At 53.4% G+C, this 18,604-nt stretch overlaps 6 protein-coding genes across 6 annotated transcripts; 3 read left to right on the top strand and 3 right to left on the bottom strand.

Annotated features, from left to right (window-relative positions):
- Positions 1 to 387: 387 nt before the first annotated feature.
- Positions 388 to 1,853, bottom strand: CORC01_01447 (chromosome segregation protein; the record flags this gene model as incomplete). Its single annotated transcript, XM_022613102.1, has 3 exons — positions 388 to 602; positions 656 to 1,051; positions 1,103 to 1,853. The coding sequence occupies 3 exons, from the start codon at positions 1,851 to 1,853 to the stop codon at positions 388 to 390; spliced, it is 1,362 nt and encodes a 453-aa protein (XP_022480530.1).
- Positions 1,854 to 2,760: 907 nt separating this feature from the next.
- On the top strand, positions 2,761 to 4,202 carry CORC01_01446 (ATPase; the record flags this gene model as incomplete). The annotated part of the gene is made up of 4 exons (XM_022613101.1): positions 2,761 to 2,874; positions 2,934 to 3,216; positions 3,279 to 3,651; positions 3,701 to 4,202. The coding sequence occupies 4 exons, from the start codon at positions 2,761 to 2,763 to the stop codon at positions 4,200 to 4,202; spliced, it is 1,272 nt and encodes a 423-aa protein (XP_022480529.1).
- A 1,044-nt stretch (positions 4,203 to 5,246) lies between these two features.
- Positions 5,247 to 6,617, top strand: CORC01_01445 (cystathionine beta-lyase; the record flags this gene model as incomplete). The annotated part of the gene is made up of 2 exons (XM_022613100.1): positions 5,247 to 6,491; positions 6,546 to 6,617. The coding sequence occupies 2 exons, from the start codon at positions 5,247 to 5,249 to the stop codon at positions 6,615 to 6,617; spliced, it is 1,317 nt and encodes a 438-aa protein (XP_022480528.1).
- Positions 6,618 to 7,140: 523 nt separating this feature from the next.
- On the bottom strand, positions 7,141 to 8,697 carry CORC01_01444 (serine incorporator; the record flags this gene model as incomplete). Its single annotated transcript, XM_022613099.1, has 3 exons — positions 7,141 to 8,440; positions 8,495 to 8,574; positions 8,647 to 8,697. 3 exons carry the CDS (start codon positions 8,695 to 8,697, stop codon positions 7,141 to 7,143), a joined length of 1,431 nt encoding a protein of 476 aa, XP_022480527.1.
- Positions 8,698 to 10,718: 2,021 nt separating this feature from the next.
- Positions 10,719 to 12,592, top strand: CORC01_01443 (major facilitator superfamily transporter; the record flags this gene model as incomplete). Its single annotated transcript, XM_022613098.1, has 4 exons — positions 10,719 to 10,808; positions 10,895 to 11,859; positions 11,916 to 12,049; positions 12,108 to 12,592. The coding sequence occupies 4 exons, from the start codon at positions 10,719 to 10,721 to the stop codon at positions 12,590 to 12,592; spliced, it is 1,674 nt and encodes a 557-aa protein (XP_022480526.1).
- A 1,101-nt stretch (positions 12,593 to 13,693) lies between these two features.
- On the bottom strand, positions 13,694 to 17,669 carry CORC01_01442 (uncharacterized protein; the record flags this gene model as incomplete). The annotated part of the gene is made up of 3 exons (XM_022613097.1): positions 13,694 to 16,537; positions 16,590 to 17,580; positions 17,647 to 17,669. Coding segments are annotated over 3 exons (3,858 nt in total), but the record flags the coding sequence as incomplete, so codon positions are not given.
- Positions 17,670 to 18,604: the final 935 nt, after the last annotated feature.

Raw genomic sequence — 18,604 nt, 5'->3', positions numbered from 1 at the left:
GGGAACTGGGGGGGCTTCTTTCGGTAAGGTACAGAACAGAACAGTGACCAGCATTGTGTTAACCAGAACGAATGGCTTGTGGCTTCTGGTGGTGTTTCCTTAACCAAGCAAGCAAGGGCGAGGAAAATATAGATTTCTTTTGACTCGGCTGCGAATATCTTGATTCACACACCATCCACGGAGCTGCTCCTGCTCGTCCGCAATGTCAGCGCCAAAGTCAAGATTTCTTAACAGCCTATGGCAGCTCTTCCAGTCTCGAAACCACGCGAGGAACAAACACAGTCTCTAAGGGGTATCATATCGAACAACTTCAAATGCTTCCCGCTCGTCTCATCAGCTCCTGGCTCCAGCCTGGCTCCAGCCAGCACAGTTCTTGAGTCAGTCTTCTTAGTCGAGTTGCTCCGTCAGAGATTTGATAACACGCGCATAGAACTTTGCCGCATGCGGCCGAGGGAACTCGATCTCTTCAACAAGGAAATCTGGCAGCATGTCGATGAGGTCGCGATCTCTGTTGGAGTCTAGCTGCGGCTTGTACGTGAAATGCGCCTCCTCGTAGTTTTCGCCGGAGCTCTCGTTCTCAACTTCAAGTTTGAAGTGAAGTGCTGCGAGAGAGATGAGTATGATAAGAGAACTGCTTGTAAGAATAATGACTTACTTCCGTTCCTCCCCGTCTGGATGCAATCAAAGACCTGGCCCGCCGAGTCACGCTTGGTAACCCTGACAATTAAGCCGGTCAAATCGCCATAAAGATCCTCTTTTAACTGTCCCGTTTGCACAACATCCGAGCTAGCAATGGCTCGTGCGGCCGCGCTTCCGCCCTTGACCGCGCTCCCAGGTACCTTGGCACTTGCTGCAGCTTCAGCAGACCTGCTCGCGGCCAACCGTGTTGACAAAGTCTTGCTCTCCTGCTTTGCCTCGGACAGGGATGCCGTCAATGCTGACAGTTTGGCTTCCATTTCCTCGAGCTGCTTTTTGCGTTGTTGTCCTTCTTTTGCCAAGCTACGTTGCTCTGCAAGGTCGGCCTTGAGATGGGCAATGAGTTCGTTTGCAGCTTGTTCCCGTTAGCAATTCGCCATCCACAAACATGAGTTTTTGCACCCACTAGTTGCTCGTTCCTCGCTCTCTTTTTTGAGATTATCAAAATTCCGTTCTGCTGCCTTGACCCCGATGTCCCGAAGATCACGGTATTTGGCTGCCAGGTTGTCGTACTTCCTAATTGCGTCGCCTAAGCGCCTCCGTATTTGCACATCGCTAGCCTCCAAATCCAGGTTCCCACTAGCACGATCAACGCGATGTGTTGACGGCCTCGGTACTGGCAGTTCGTCGAAGTGGTCATCGCCTTCCGTGTCAATATCCATACCATCTTGAGCCTGTGTCTCTGGAATTTCAGATTCTTCATCCCGAATTGGTTTTGTTCCTGCACGACGCCCTCGCTTAGTCGACTTTGCGATCCCCCTCGTAATAGAGCCCGGCATCTCTTTCGATGCGTCTGTAGCCATCGCAATCGTAGCTGCCGCCTTTGGCCGTCCCCTGGCCTTCGCTGTGGTCGTCATCACCGGCGGGGTAGTGTCCTCTTCTGTCTCGACCATGCTGTCGACAGCCCCTGCCGCCGCATCCTCGTCCTCGTCCTCGTCTTCCTCTTGCTGAATTTCAATCTTCTCGGCAGGTTTGCGGCCTCTCTTTGAAGCCTTGCCGCCAGCTTTGCTTGATATGTCGATGACAGCCTCTTCCCCTGCTTTGCCGATTGCCGCTGCAAGCTTGCCAGCCGCGGAACCCTTTGTGGTCCTCTGAGCCGGTTTCGTGACTTTGTTGGCAGCTGGCGGTCTGCCCCTGGCCTTCTTCGCCGGTGACATATTGGTTGATTTTGAGGTAATGATCTTGGCGCCGGGGACAGAAAGTTCGTCCGAGTCCGATTCCGAGTCCGCAAGTGCTAGTATTCGAAATGAATGTGCAGCACGCGACATTCGCACCACAGAATGGATTGGTGGCCGCTGCCAATTAGCGGGGTCTACAGCGTTAATGTACTGAAAATCGGCAGTGCCCCGGGAAGGAACGTCTAGTATCGTGCGGAGTGGTTTGTGTATTGTTGGCGTAGGAGGAGTGCGTGTGTCTCTAGAAAGACGAAATACTCTTTACTACGCGTTGAGACAGAGGTAGCTAGGGTTTGACGGGTGCGCTGACCATAACGGAAGGGGTGATATAAGAATCTTGGAGCTGAGGGGCAGTTGCGCAAGCACGGAAAGGCAACTTGCGATGAAAAAAAAGTAAACAAACCCGCGGTGCGACAGCCACCCCATGGCCTTCCGTCTTTGGGTACCTTATCCGTACCCCTTAGGTGCTTAGGTACCTCTGAGCCAAACATACGTTAAGGTAGGCAGTCCCTCGCGTCCGCAGGGACGTGCCGCTTCGTGGCGGTGCGGGCTCATTCACTGCCGACCGTGCCTGATGTGGCTTGACACCCCCCCAGCACACACACTTGAACCGCGGGTGGCGTTGCCGACTCGACTCAATGGGGTTGGCCACGTCTATCTCGCTGCCGGATACCTCTAATGGTCCATCCCATAACTTGGATTCGACCCTGCCGTGCCATCATACGACTTTGCTTTCTAACGCGACAGTGAGAGGAATCTTTTTTGCTCACAAATACGACGACACTTGCAGAGAATCTCACATCAACACATGTCAATAAACCACCGAGGGTTCCCGAACTAGTCCGTTTCGATCGCACCGTGTCGGCCCTCTGCCGCAACGCCAACACTGATGACGGGCGACCTGGACCGTTGGCTGGGTTCCGTCGGAAAGCTCCTTGGCATGGGTGACCGAAAGAAGGGCCTGGGCGATTTTGCCCTCGACTTGCTGTTGGTAGCTGGTATGGTGAGTGGACTGGATGATCAAAGGCACTTACTTGGCTCTGAATGCTAACCGCACTCCAGATGGCAACCGGCGTATACCTCGCAAGAAACTTCCTTTCTTCCCTCACGAATACTCTGGCCGATCCTGATCGAGAAAAACATGAGCAAGCGCGGTTGCAGGCCAAGGCTCACCTAGAACGCTTGCGCAAAGGCAAGAATGCCGGCAAACCTGGCGAAGATCCGTCAGATGACAGCAGCGTTTCCCGTCGCGGACCAAAGCCGGAAGAATTGCTGTTGAATGAATATGAAAACCTCATAGCACTTGAGATGGTGGCGCCGGAGGATATTTCAATTGGTTTCGCGGGTAAGTCCTCTGCTGATCTGAAAGAAAAAGGAATCCGAGACCTTGCTAACGGTGCACAATAGACATTGGTGGCCTGGAAGATATCATCGACGAACTCAAGGAGTCTGTCATCTACCCACTGACTATGCCGCACTTGTATTCTCACGCGGCGCCGCTGCTTTCTGCGCCGTCTGGCGTGCTACTATATGGTCCTCCGGGATGCGGCAAAACCATGCTGGCCAAGGCGGTCGCTCACGAGAGTGGTGCTTCCTTTATCAACCTCCATATTTCAACAGTGACGGAAAAGTGGTATGGTGACTCCAACAAACTGGTTCGGGCTGTGTTCTCGTTGGCTCGTAAGATGCAACCTGCCATCATTTTTATTGACGAAATCGACGCGGTCCTGGGTACAAGACGGAGCGGCGAGCACGAGGCCAGCGGAATGGTCAAGGCCGAGTGAGTCACACATTGTGTATGTTATCGTATGTGATTACTAACGAGTTAGGTTCATGACCCTGTGGGATGGGTTGACGTCGTCAAATTCCTCGGGCATGCCAGCGAGGATTGTTGTTCTCGGTGCGACAAATAGGATACATGACATCGATGAGGCTATTCTCAGGCGAATGCCCAAGAAGTTCCCGGTTTCTCTTCCTGGCAAAGAGCAGAGACGACGGATCCTGCAACTCATTCTGAAGGACACCAAGACAGACCCGGAGTTCAGTGTGGAGTACATTACTAAAGTCACAGCTGGCATGTCGGGCAGCGATATCAAGGAGGCATGTCGTGACGCCGCTATGGCACCGGTCCGTGAATATATGCGAGAGCATCGGGCGAGCGGTAACTCCATGTCTAGCATCACGCCGGAACACTTCAGGGGCATCCGGACAGAAGATTTCTTTGGTCGCAAGGGTGGAGGTCAGATTTTGATGGAGAACCACGCGAAACACTCGAAGACATCGAGGTCATCGGCAGACGAGTACGAAGACATTGTCGAAGAATTGGGGTAGTTGTGTCCTGCAGCTGGCATGTTAGAAAGGGAGAGAATTTCGGGACGGAACGCTGCTCCAAAAGGGCAATCTATTTTAATCCGCCGCAACGAGGGCATTCACACAACATGATTGCCTACGGTGGGCAATCTACGCATTCGATGCTAGAATGATACGGTTGTATAAACAATGTACTGATACATGGAGGAAACGGGTCTTGAAAATATCACTCTACGCGACAGCCTATGCTCCCAAGCGTTGGCAACCAAGCAGTGCCGAGATCCTTTTGTTGTTCACATGAAGGCTGCAATCACTTTGTTTGAACTTCGTATCACCCTAATATTGTTGAGAAGGCGCCATAGCCCTAAAGTGATTACTAGGTACCTTACTTAGAATTAGATACGTTAGGTAGGTATGTTATGTTACCACTCAGCGTGCCAATCTAACACTGCGACATTTCCCCGGCCAACATTCCACTCGGATCACTCCCGCGTCGTCCCCGCCGTTTCCAGGGTTCGTGCTGCCCCGCCATCGCCGACTTTCGGGACGCGCTATGTACACCGACAAATCACGTCATCAGCAAAGACCCACAACTGCGGTCTTCTAGTGGTATTGGAGTCACACGCTCGAGCGTCTCCCCAAAAGCCCGCCGTCAAGCCCTCGACGTCCCTGTAGAACTTCTCCCCATACACCTACAAGTGCCTACCAGCTCTCTCCACCTTCTCGTCAATAACCTGCTTTTTCAATCGAGTACGCCGGTGCTGCGTTTGGACAATTGATTTGCTGAGCAATTCAGTCTGTCCGCGGCGACAAGTCTGGCTCTTTAGGAGACCAGCGGTAGTACTGTACTCGATCCCGAACGCCTCCCGGATCTTCGTTCGATCCTTCGTCCCTTCGTCCCTCACGAACATCAAGTGCGACGTTGTACAGGCATTGTCTGGCCAAAATTCACTCGTCGAATCGCTCAATTGAAGAAAAAATACGTTCAACCGCCGCTGTCAATCAGATAAGCCGGCAGCTCCTTGATAGTAGTGTTACCCCGCCATTACTACGCTTTGTCTCACCATGGCCACACCGCCTAACAACGGCGCGACGTCCAAGTCCAGTGACCCCCTCAAGCGGGTTGACCTTGACGGACACGATCTTCCTCCTTCTCCCGCGCCGTCTAGCCCTCGCAACGGTCGTCGTCGCTATGCTCTTGCCACGGAGCTGGTCTACACTGAAAGTAACGACCAGTATGGCGCATCCAGCATCCCCATTTACCAGTCCGCCACCTTCAAGCAGACCAGTGCCAACGGCGGCAATGAGTACGACTACACCAGGTCGGGCAACCCCACGCGCACTCATCTTGAGCGCCACCTAGCCAAGATCATGAACGCCACGAGGGCTTTGGCTGTCGGCTCAGGTATGGGTGCTCTGGATGTCATTTCCCGGTTGTTGCGCCCCGGCGATGAGGTGATCACCGGCGACGACTTGTATGGAGGCACCAACCGTCTGCTCACGTACTTGGCCTCCAACCAGGGTATCGTCGTTCATCACGTCGACACTACCAATGTGGAGAACATTCGACCCGTCATCTCTGAAAAGACGGCCATGGTCCTCTTGGAAACCCCGACAAACCCTCTTATCAAGGTCGTCGACATCCCCTCCATCGCTAAGCTTGTCCACGAGGCCAACGACAAGGCTTTGGTTGTTGTGGACAACACCATGCTCTCGCCCATGCTCCTGAACCCTCTGGATATTGGGGCAGACATCGTCTACGAATCTGGAACGAAGTATTTATCTGGACATCATGACATCATGGCCGGTGTGATTGGCGTCAACGATTCTGATATTGGCAACAAACTGTACTTCACCATCAACTCCACTGGGTGTGGTCTGTCGCCGAACGACTCCTTCTTGCTTATGAGAGGCATCAAGACACTCGCGATCCGTATGGAGAAGCAGCAGGCAAATGCCCAGCAAATCGCTGAGTTCCTCGAATCTCATGGGTTCAAGGTCCGATACCCGGGACTTAAGTCGCACCCCCAGTACGACCTGCACTGGTCTATGGCACGAGGTGCAGGTGCCGTTTTGTCGTTCGAGACGGGCGACACGGCACTTTCGGAGAGGATTGTTGAAGCCGCTAAGCTGTATAGTATCAGCGTTAGCTTCGGCTGTGTCAACAGTCTGATTAGCATGCCCTGCCAGATGAGCCACGCCAGCATCGATGCCAAAACTCGGAAGGAGAGGCAGATGCCGGAGGACCTGATCCGGTTGTGCGTTGGCATCGAGGACGCTACGGACTTGATTGAAGACCTTTCGCGAGCAGTAAGTGCCATCGACGATGTCCAGCTCTAAGCATCTAACTGACTTCCTTCGTAGCTTGTTCAGGCCGGAGCAGTCAACGTAACCTTGGATGGTTTCCACGCCACTCAGGCCGTTGAACAGGACTGAAGGGTTTCCTGTGGAGGCGGGAATCTGACTCACAAGCCTGAGGTGATTGGGCCTAGGGTAGTCCACCGCACGCGTAGTGAATTAGTGGAAGAAAATCCATTTTCGTAGCACGACGGCGTTTGGGCTCGGTATGCTCGATATGCGTAGGAACATCAAAATCGGGGCAATGAAAAGTGTGGATAGCTTATAGATTTCGGCTACTTGCGTCGACTCACCTACCTGAGAACAGGATCGTTTCTGTGCCGCATCTTCCATGATGAGCAAACTTTGACAGCGGTTGCATTCAGTCAGCTACAAAACATGCCGTAGGTCCCGCGCTCCATGGGCATGTGACTGGAAGCGCCAATGTATATCACTCCGTCAGATGTATCCTTGGTGCCGTGGTGAATGCTGAATGCATAAAGTGAGCAGGACGCTCAAAACCATCGACTTGACTATCTACTTTTGTCGACTAAACTATGCTCTCGATAACGTTCCGGCCTGGTATGATTGAGAAACGACGTGATGCTGTTTATACAGATACTTAAGAAAAATCGAAGCGGTCTGGGAGGACGACTGGTGCCACCAGCGTCCAGGCATACATGGTGTAGCAAACCCAAGCACTCACAATCTTCACCCAACTGGCCCAGTACGATCGACCTACAGGAGCGAAGTTGCCATCAGCATTTTGGTCGTCATGGTTCTGGGTCAGTAGTGTCGCGATCCAGGTCGTGGCCAGGAAGAAGATGATGTGGAAGACGGTGTAGCTGTACTGCGTCTGGGAACGCTCATCATCACCGTGAGCACGACCACCACCAGCTTCGCTCTCGTCGTCAGACAAAGCATTCGCCGGCAGGCTGCCCTCCTCGACGGCACGGCGCAATGCCTCCGCCCGCATCTGCTTCGCAGCGCTGGGCTGCTGAGTGACGAGATCGTGCTCGTCTTCCTCCGGGAGGCGGATGCCGCCGGTAGAGCCGAGCCCAAGGCTTTGAGTCGCCGCCCTTGTGGTGGTGTACGCAATTGTAAGCATGGTGACGACGGCACCGATAACAACAGACGTTGTGCGAGTTTCCCGACCGCGAATCAAAGGGTTGCATTTTTGGTCATCAGGCTCCATGGAAACAGCCGACATGGTGAGGTAGGTGCAGTACACGGCGACCATAGCGCCTTGAGCAAGACCAGCCTTTGGGTTGTATTCCTGAATGGTGGGGTGGACTGAGATGAAAGAAATCCCAATCCATAGCAGCAGATTGATCGTAATGGCTGCTTGGTTCATGGAGCAATCGGACCCGGCGAAGAAGATGTACTGGACGATGGTCATGGCGAGTGAAGCAAGGTACATGCCCAATGTAGAGCCGATGAGAACTGTCCGCCAAACCTTAGAGTCGGTCTCCTCAATCTGCTCAAGACAATACTCAGCCCAATTATGGGCGAGGTCAACAAGCAAGATGAGGCCGAGGATGAGGAACAACATGCCGCCAAACCGGGCAATATAGGCTCCGTAGAACTGGAAGAATTCGTCGGGGATCAAGAAGGAGAGGACGATGAAGGCGAGCCATACAATGACTTTGGGCCCCCAATAGCCATTTTGAATAGCGGCGCGAGGGTTTTTGGAAGACGTGACGCCAAACAGAAGGCCCGCGAGGATGAGATGGAAAAGGCCGAGAGCGAAGTTGAAGCGATGAACGGCCATCCACCCGTAGCATTGGCCATTAGGACAGTCGATCTTAACGTAGTCGAGCATAATATGTTCCAGCTTTTTGATAGCCCACGGAGTGAGCATGATCCAGGACAGGATCGAGTTAACGAGGAGGATGACTGCGTAGCCGATACGAGTGGCGACACTACATTGAGGTCAGTACCCAGGTCGGTTTGTTCACGAGTTGGAGAAAACCTACCTGTTGCCGCACTTGCCACAGGCGCTGCAGACTGCAGAGCACGTTGCCGCACCGCAACAACTGGCAGCGAAGCCAATGAGCTGCAGAGAATTAGCTGGTGAAGATGGCCTCTACAAGCCGAGGAGCAAGGAATCACAGGAGACTTGTCGTACCGTGCCCATGCTTGGTACCGCCATCAGCGGCAACGAAAGCAAAGCACCCATGGCGCCGATTTTCCAGGGTGCGTGCAATCGATTGAAAGTTGAGTAAAATTCGGGTCAGCGTCGGTCGCGCTGGAGGGATCGAGGTGTCGCGTTGGAGATGTCTTTGGGAGGAAGTCTCACGACGGTGCGGCGGATTGTGGATCAGGTAGAGAGGTGAGGTAAGGTACCTCAGGTAGTTTGGAGACCGGAACGAGCCACTAAAAATGGATCCATTCCGTTGGAGGCTGGGGCGCACGTGAGATTACGTAGCCGCGGCTCTGGTTTCCTACCCGGACCCGGACGCCGGGTTCTAGGGCTTCCCGCCGAGGTCGGCCATCCACTATCGGCCATTCTGCACCGATCCCCGACATCTTTACGGATATGTAGCATTATTCGCCAACCCAGTGCAAGCGCCTGCTTTTCCTGCCCAACCATGTGTCAACCTCAGTTGTCTTATCACGACGTTCTTACCGCGGACATCCGATAAACCGCTGACTTGCACTGCCCTGCTGGTTATTAAAGCTGCTATATAAGCGTGCAGCTCTGTCAATGCAAATTCAGCTGGCCCGCTGCCCCAATCTAGGATTCACTTCATCGGGCACTTACCTTGTCTTGCACAGTACACTTAAACTCGACCGCCCTACCTCTTTTCGCGACGCTCTCATGGTTGTTTATAACGGGGGTCGAACCCCCAAGGAGAACAGGGAATTGTAATGATACCGCAGATGGCCTTTCGCGCGGAAGAGAGGCGGGGTGGCTGCGTTTCAACCTGGATGTGCCGCCTTGCGTGCGATACCCTCTATCAGTCGAATCCACACTCGGAGCTGGTCCGTTGTGTATGGAGCAGGTCAGCGTTGCACCATCCGGACATCAATCTTCTCCCCCCTCATACGCAACAAAAGCCTTGGGCGAAGTACTTGCGTTACATGACGTCGAGAACTTCGGCAGTCAACATTGCGACTAGGCTCTTCATTCACTTGCTACGTTTGAAACCGACCTCATGGGTTTGAAGGCACGATTATACTCACGGGAACCGCATCCCCTACTAGCGCACCTTCTATGGTGTCTCACAACCAGATCAAGTGACTGAGCCTTCCCCATGTATCGCGCGAACCATTCCAGCGCTGAGGGAGAACAGCCAACTACCTTCGGCTGACTTGCACTCAGTTAGCGACAAAGAAACAACCCGCCGATACATCCAGCCCGACTGACCAGGCACGTAATCAACTTAGGCTGCTGCTTCAAGGGAGCAGGCGGGCGAATACCTTCGTGCATGAGTTTCCAGTTACTCGTCGTGCAGTTGACACATGCACGCGCCACCTGAGGTACACAATATCCTTACTGTAGAAACGCAGCGCACGCCAGCGGCAAGCCAAGGTGCCGAGGAGGACAGAAGTACCGGGTACGAGACCCTTTATGTAGCCAATATGTAATGCGCACACCACCATTGGTACTTGTTACGTAGTGCGTTGGTCCTTTCGGCAGGGCACTTACGGCATCGCAGCCAGTCTTCAGGGGGGCTCCCCCAGGGCTCCAAATCCCTACCATATTTGCCGTTACCTTCCCAGTCCGAGTACATGCGCGGCCCCAGAAGAATGGATTCGTGATTCCCGTAGATAAGGAATCCGATCCGGCACCGTTCCCGCTGTGTCTCCGACTCGACGAAGCTTCCCGCCGCCCTCAACAACGTCTCTCCTCCTCCTTCTCATCCTTCTTCTCCTTCTCCTTCTTATCGTCCTCCTCCTGCCTACGACCTTACTTCCTCTAGCCCTCAAACGACGCCCGAGTCTTCATGTCGCATGCCGTTGACTTGGTCAATATAGCTATGAATACTGCTCCTCCGGTAGTACACTAAATCACCACATCTGTGTTAAACGCAACCCGCCTACTAAATCGCACCCCTCTTCCCGACTCGTCGCCGTCATCGGTGCCGACTATCGCTGCCGTTCCTCGCTGACGAGCAATTCCCTTTCCACCGCCGCCGACCGGCCGAAGCATGATATCTTGAGGAAGCGCATTTCATCCCTCAGTCTGCAGGATAAATGTCGGGTCCACGGGAGAAAGAGCTGCACCGCGCGCGGCTGGTTGCCAGCGTCGCAGCCACTGTCATTTCTCTTGCATGCGGTACCAACGTGAGTTGGCGCGATCGGATCATATCCCTACCAGACCTACGGTCATTCCCAGTGTTTATCGCGAGCTGACATTTTCTGCTTCATAGTACGTTTACTCGGCATGGTCCCCTCAATTTGCTGAGCGATTGAAGCTCTCCTCGACCGAAACAAATGTCATTGGCCTTTCCGCCAACCTGGGAATGTACTCGTTGGGCGTGCCCGTCGGCATGCTCGTCGATCACAAAGGACCTCGCTCTGCCGTCATCATTGGCTCCGTTCTGCTCGCTCTCGGATACTTCCCTTTCCACATTGCCTACGACCGCGCGGCTGGCCCCGTGCCGCTTCTCTGTTTCTTCTCGTATCTGTCTGGCCTCGGCGGGTGCCTGGCTTTCGCCGCCTCCGTCAAGACGTCTGCCCTCAATTGGCCCCATCATCGTGGAACTGCTACCGCTTTTCCTCTGGCTGCTTTTGGCCTGAGTGCCTTCTTCTTTTCGACCTTTGGAAGTATCTTCTTCCCCGGAAACACCAGCGCTTTCCTGGCTTTGCTGTCCATTGGGACCTGCGGCTTAACCTTTCTCGGTTTCTTCTTCCTACGCGTCTATCCTCATGCCATTTATCACAATCTGCCAGCAAGCGATGGTCTTTCCGGCCCGCAGCAGCTTCGACGCACTTCTTCTGAAGAGGCCAAGCCCAACCGACCTGGCCATGGACACCGCGGCACTCTGGTTGAACCTGGTACGTCGCCCAAACTTGCCAATACCACTACCACAATCAACTCCACCGCCGACTACGAGCCGGTTCATCCCGAGTACGAATCATCAGCGCCGTCTCGCGAGGCTGATGAGGCGCAAATCGAAGCCGTCGATGCCGATGATTATGAGCCCGACGAGACGTCCTCGCTGGTGTCGACCTCCTCTTCTATGCCTGGTGATGTATTTGTGCAGAGCAGTGTTGATCTGGATCGTTCTCATCGAGTAGATATTCGTGGTTGGGCTCTTTTGCGTGAAGTCGATTTTTGGCAGTTTTTCCTCATCATGGGGATTCTTACCGGTATCGGTTTGATGACAATCAAGTGAGTATCACCTTGTTGCCAACATACAGTATCCTTTGATATTGACAAACCGCTAGCAACATTGGTAATGATGTAAAGGCCCTTTGGCGCCATTGGGACGAGTCCGTAGATGAGGCCTATCTCATCACGAAGCAGCAGATGCATGTGTCCATTCTGTCGATTGGCAGCTTCGCGGGCAGGCTTCTCAGCGGTACGATCGCCCAAGATTATCCCCCATCTCAAACTTCAAGCTGACCCATTCTGCGCAGGTGTCGGCTCCGATTTCATTGTAAAGGTTCTCCACGGCAGTCGAGTGTGGTGCCTGGTTGCATCCAGTCTCGTGTTCTTTGTGGCACAGCTCATGGCCCTCCACGTCACAAACCCTCACCTTCTCGGATTAGTTTCTGGCCTCTCTGGCATTGCGTATGGTTTCCTCTTCGGGGTCTTCCCTTCCATCGTTGCCGAAACTTTTGGCATTCACGGCCTTAGCCAGAACTGGGGCCTGATGACGCTCTCGCCCGTCGTGTCCGGTAACGTGTTCAACATTTTCTACGGCCGAATTTACGACAGGCATAGCGTGGTTGGCCCGGACGGCGAGCGTGTCTGCCACGACGGGCTTGACTGCTATCGTGCAGCGTATCTGATGACACTGGGCGCATGCTCAATTGGATTGGTCCTCACCCTGTGGGTTATCCGTCATCAGCGAGTGAAGTGGGCAAAGGAAGAAAAGAGCAAGGCGGAGCAAGATGACTGAGGGGGCTTTCCTCTCAGGGTAAACATCAAAGGCCAACGTGGGGGAGGTGGCCAAACTTTTTCCTCCTTGACAAGGAGTCGTCGCTGCGAACAGGGCTGGCTATCAGTTGTCCAACATAGACTTTACTTCAAACGGCCGTAGACAATTCATAGAGGAATGGCGTTTTGGGTAGCTACATCATGGCCAGGAGTATCAACGCTCACTGCTGCATGAGAAATCAATGGGAAATTGTATTTCACTTCTTCATCCTTATCATTTACACACACAACCTCAATCACGGGACCAAGTACGGGATCAGTGAAATTCCGAATGGAATTTAGGAGCTTCCATCATTGCTGGCGGCGCTGTATCATGGCCGTCTTTTGCGACAAGCGCCTCTTGCGCACTCCTGACTGAAGTCACGCCCCTGCTCGGCTTTACCTCTCTACACGGGAAACCCAAAGAACTTCATCCGCCAACGCATTAAAAACGAGACACGGGGTCCAACACCAAACGAGAACCCGCGTCGTGACATTATACAATATCGGTTGAAGCGGAGCCCCCAATCCCCTATTCAGGGAATGTTATCCCACCTCACAGAGTCGCCCTTCCGGCGGACATTTTGTTGTAACGCAAAGGTCCCCGGGCCCAGAATAGAGAGAGGAAACCAAGGATACGATACCTCCGACACCTCATAGTCCGGCCATTTGGGAAAATATATTTGTTCCGACTCCTCTAACCAAAAACGTGTGAATCGTACTAAACTCCCGGCCGATGCAAGATGCAGATGGACAAACAATGATGAAAACACGGAAATGTTGTAGCAACACCAATCTCATACAAGACTGGGATCTGCGTACTACCGAGACAGTGTCTGTCAAGCTCCAGATGGGGATATCCGAGAGCATCAATTATGAAGAGAAAGGAAGACTCCCGTATGAGTTGAACGTCGTTCGCCTACATCAAAGTTGGGTTGACGGGCCAACTGAGACTGCAGTATGTACAGCGCGGAGCGACTCGGGCGAGTGTTTGCTTCTGTTGCCGCCGATCAAGTTCTTCGACAGAGCCAACGCTGACAGCAATGTCCCACAGAGTAAAGAAAGTCGAGTGCCAGTCTTGTTCTCATGGAGTCTTGCCACGTTTGGGCCCTTCGTGATGGCTGTCAAATATTGAACTGAACCCAGCGAGCGGCCAATTGTCGCTAGTTGAATGAATCACAACCAGCCAGCCAGCTATCAAATTGACGAGATAGTGCAGCATGTAGGCGTATGAAACACCATAAATGGCAGCGTAAATGGCCGTGCCAAAGAGTAGAACACTCGTGAGATGTCTCATTCTGCCCGTGACTCTGGGAACCATCCTACCCGTAGTCAAGTTCTCCACGAGTAGTATAAACGGCATGATTGACAGTACGTTGTGATGCGAAGAGAAGGGTGTAAGCCAGTGAACAGCAAGGTTACGAATCCACACAGCCAGAATGGGCAGGTTGATAGGAAGGACCCAGAGCATGAGAACCAGAATGGAGTGGGCGTAGTGGTAGAAGTCTTGGGTTGGTCCAGACTTAAGCTCTGAAGCAATTCGATGAGCGCGAACGACGGTGAAAAGCTGGACGAGACATGCTACCAAGTATGCAAACTGATAGGGGATAAAAGTGGATACCAGGAAGAGCAGAACCGCAGTTGTTATCATACGACGTCGAGGCGAAGATGCAACGAAGATGGGTAAATGCGGCCTCCGGCGCTCATCTCGCCCGACTGCAAATGACCGAAGAGCTATCCAGGCGTAGAGAAAACCAAGAAGCTGTGTCAACGCTAGGGTGATAAAATGGAGACAGGCGCACACTCCTATACAGACGACTCCGATGAGGGGGATAAGGAACCAGAAGAAGGGATCCTGAGTGCCTGTGAGGAGATCGTTGCTGTGAAAGTCGGCTGCCGCTGAAGTAGTGTTGCGCCAGTGCCAGAATACGCTGGGGCCTGATGACCATGATCCGGTCATTGACAAGGAGAGGAATGTCAGAGAAAGGAACATTAGTGGCAGTGATTGCCGTAGGCAGAGATCCAGGCTTTCCGAAAAAGAGATGAACGCCCCGGTCGTGTCGTAGATCCGGAACTGCTTGCGAAGCACGAGCGTAACCACGAGCAGTGGGAAGGCCGCAAATACGGTCCGGTAACGCATGTAAAGCTTGCCCAAGCTCCCCAATACGTCGACCGTCAACGTGACCTGGATGGTTGATTCGCAGGTTGGATCGGTCCAAAATTGGAGGCTAAGCCCCTGCTCCTCTTGAACCTTATGCCTCAGAGGTGGCGGAACGAAAGGTGCCACTCCATGCATACTGATGCTGGCATGCCTCGCGTTGACGAAAAACTTGGACTCGTAGGGCTGGGCTAGATGTTGCCGTATTAGAGGTGAAAATAGTCCAGAGGTTGAGCCACAGGCTTGGTTGCCTATCTCCAGATTATACGCCAGTAGGCTGGATTGAAGGGTGGGAATGTTGATCTCGGCAACCAAGGGACGGTTAGAGGGCAGTCGCAGCGTCATTCCAAACGCGAGGATTCGCCGCAGACTGATATTGCGCCTTCTGTGGGATTGCGAATGATCGCTGAATTCGGCTACAACAAAGTTTTGACTTGGCTTGATCGACTTGTCTATGACGGCCACGAACTGGTGATCCGCAATATCTTCGATATCAAATTGAAGGTATGAGAATGGCCTGGTGACTGGTTCGTTCTCTAGAGCAAACGGCTGATGGAGCATCCTCGTCGAAGGGGGAAGCAGAATGGCGTCAGAAGCAGCGTTCTTGCAGGCTAGTCTGGTAGACCCTGTGCTGTCGCCTGATAAATCCATATTCGTAGAAAACAGCGTCGTTGACTGTCCAGGCTGCAAAGGGAAAACGCTACAAAGCAGAACCTCGAGCTTTCCGTGTTCTCCTGGCCTATCCAGTGCGCTGTCGGTCAGTAGGGTGAAGCGCTTGCCTTCTGGCGATCCTTGAGGAGGCACTGGAAGCAGATGAGCTGCAACTTTCGTGTCGCGCCCGAGCCGTCGCAAGACCAGGCGCTCGCCTTGTGCCATGATGGCATTTGAATTGTCCTCAAGTGTAAGAAGTGTGCTCGGCCCCTCGGTTGCCACAGTCTGCTCGGCGATGGATTCCATGCCAGTGAGGAAGTACTTCTTGAACACCCGCATTCTCTCCGCCCTGGGCTTGGTTTGCGAAGACCTGTGGACATCGACTACGTCGTACATGGCGCGAGCCACAACTTTCCGAAATTGGTCGCACCATAGGATGGCCTGGTGGTCCATGCTAGTCCAAACGCCCGGGATGCCGGTGGTGAAGACAGTGAAGCCATGCGTCTCGGGGATTATTGGCTCTACGCTTGCGTAGTCTGACGGAACGACTGTGTCTAAGCCACCTCCAGCGATTGAGACAAGAGTAACATGCCACAAGGGATTGTTGTTGGCCCATTTTTGTGAGTAGGCGTGGCGCCAGTAGTCGTTGATTTCGTCATATATCTTGACAATTTGTCCGTCGAAAGTAACTGGAGGACGTGAATGTGGGGCAGACATGGTTATGATAGTGTTGATCGAATTGGACTGGTAGTTCGGCATGATGAGCATGGTGCGTGCAACGATGCCACCCATCGAATGGCCTAGAACCAAGACGGAGGTTGGATCTGGCAAGTCCTGGTCTCGAGCTGACATACGCGGGTCCATGTAAAGTGACAAGATGTACCTAATGGCCTCGTTCAAGTACTCGGCCTGGTCCAACATGGTCTGCCCATGGAAGGCGGTGATGTCCTCATTGAAGTCAACGGTAAAGAAGTCGAGGTTTCGGGCACCGGCCGCGACAGCAGCTTCATCGTGCTGAAGAGACTCGTGGTAGTAATTTGCAGCTTCGGCGGCTATAGGTCGAACTTGTTTGTAGCTTCCGGCATTACCTGGGATAAAGAGTACGGGGACTCCTCTCAGCTGTCAAAGGTCAGCGATCTGCCAGAGCTCGTGCGCGAGAAACAAGAAGCACCTTTCTTTCATCGTCAACACCCTGCTCACGATAGAGGTATAGCGAGTACTTGGTCGCGAAGCGGGTGTGTTCGGTATCAAAATCACGAAGACGAATGTAGGAAGGTCGCATGTACGACATGCGACATCCCTTGGCATCGAGCTGGCGAGTCCATGACGAGTTCAATATAGCGCAAAGCAGAGTAATCCCGAGAACGGCGACAGTCAATGTGAGTATGGTAACAGACCAAGGACTACGGAATCGAGAGCGGCGACCAGCGAGGCGCACATCGGGCATCTTCTCTGCGGTCATGGTGGTTTCGTCTTCTCGGCCAGTGTCCACAATGCCGTCGTTAAGGCCGTCACCGCCGCCTTGGCCGTCTTCGTTATCGCCGTCAAGATAGTGAATTTCGCTCTGGGAAGGTTGAGGATCGTTGCCGACGGCTTGGGAGTGGTGATGGTGGTGGTTCGGCAGTTGGTGTGTGTGGTTTTGGTAGGCTGGCGATGGCACGGCTAGGGATGGAGCTGAGAGGGGTGACGAAGACAAGGCTGTTAGGAGGTGGTTGTCGAGTATCGGATTCGCATCGGGGCCATGTTCGAGCCTCCAATTGGGATCGTTTGACCGTCTACTCCTTGCGGATGACGGTCTTGATGTGGCTGCAGCTGCGACAGTGACGGCAGCGGGCTGCTTGGAAAGATGTGCACAATCGCGAGTTCGGGCGGGCTGCTGGATGACAGGAGGATCGGCAAGAGGTTCGTCGCTTACGTCGGTCGAACCCGACGGGCGCCTCTTCATGGGTGGAGAGGGCTCGATCGAGTCTTCCAGGAAAGGAAGCGTGTCGTTCAATCGAGCCGTGGAGGGATTTGTTGTTTTCCTGGCCGGGTGGGAGGGCGGCAAGGTGGAGGAAGAAAACGAGAGAGTGGACGGCAGCGACGTCCAGAGGAAGACGTGCAGGTGGTGACAGCAGGAAGAGACGACGGGAACGAAACAACGTGAAAAGAACGTGCGCAGCCTGCTTTTGCTTGGGCTAGCACTGCTATTGTCGGGTCCTATCTCCCGTCTGCTACTGGATGCTTACCTACTGTACAGGTAGGTGCCCTCCACTGTCGGTGCGTCTGTCACTAAGCTAATCTTTCAGAAGAACAAGATAAGGTGGCCGGAGTTACCTTAAGGTAGGTTGGCGCGACTTCTAACTTCAGAGTCTTGCAGCTGATGATGCCCGGCACTTCACCAGGGCACCCTCAACTCGCGGCACGTCCGCAGCGCTAAAGTCTCTGTCGGTAAGGATAGGTAGTCGGCACAGAGTCCCAGGTACCTTATAAAGTACCGCTGTGAGTAAGGTATAAAATACATCGGATCCCAACACATGCTGACGGATATATATAAGCGGTTCCAGGTACCTAATAGTATTTCTTTGGAGGTGGCTCGTTGCGTCGACCGCTTCCACCCCCTCTGGCTCATCTCGCGCCTCGCCCATCCGGCGCAACGTGGAATTGGACGATCCACCTGCAATTGGGTTTTCAATGTCTCACTCAGCCCCATTGCCTCCTTTCTCTGGTCCTGTGCAAACCCCTTTGACAACATTGACACTAAAACTCGCTATACCTTTGTTGATCACTTCGTGCGAATATGCTCCAAAGAGAAGAAGAGAAGGTGGCTGGAACAATTGAGCCGCAGAAGGTGGAAAATGCAAGAGGTAACATGGCATTAAATGGCTCTCGCGGCAAGGTGCGTGATCATTGATCCCCGAAGCGCCCGGCGACTCGACTCATGTTGTGCTTCAATAGCGTCAATTGCTCAATGCTAGCTAGGGATCTTAGCACTTAGGTAGTAGACTGGACAGATACTGCCACCAGATGCGTCGGGCCAGCAGATAAAACTGGTTAGGTACTCCCGCCTACCCTGTGCCTGCTTTACCTTGGTTTACCTTTAGGTGAAGTAAGGGTTGTCGGATTACGAATACCAACAACGTGCCGTCTTTGCAGCTTTACTCCTGAGCTCGCCCACATAGAAACCCTCCACTTGGTGGCCTCCGG

Source organism: Colletotrichum orchidophilum (assembly GCF_001831195.1).
Source record: "Colletotrichum orchidophilum strain IMI 309357 chromosome Unknown Scaffold_7.1, whole genome shotgun sequence".
In the NCBI taxonomy this organism is placed as follows: Eukaryota; Fungi; Ascomycota; class Sordariomycetes; order Glomerellales; family Glomerellaceae; genus Colletotrichum; species Colletotrichum orchidophilum.
The sequence above is the reverse complement of the archived record's forward strand: the minus strand, read 5'-3'. Positions and strand labels throughout refer to the sequence as shown.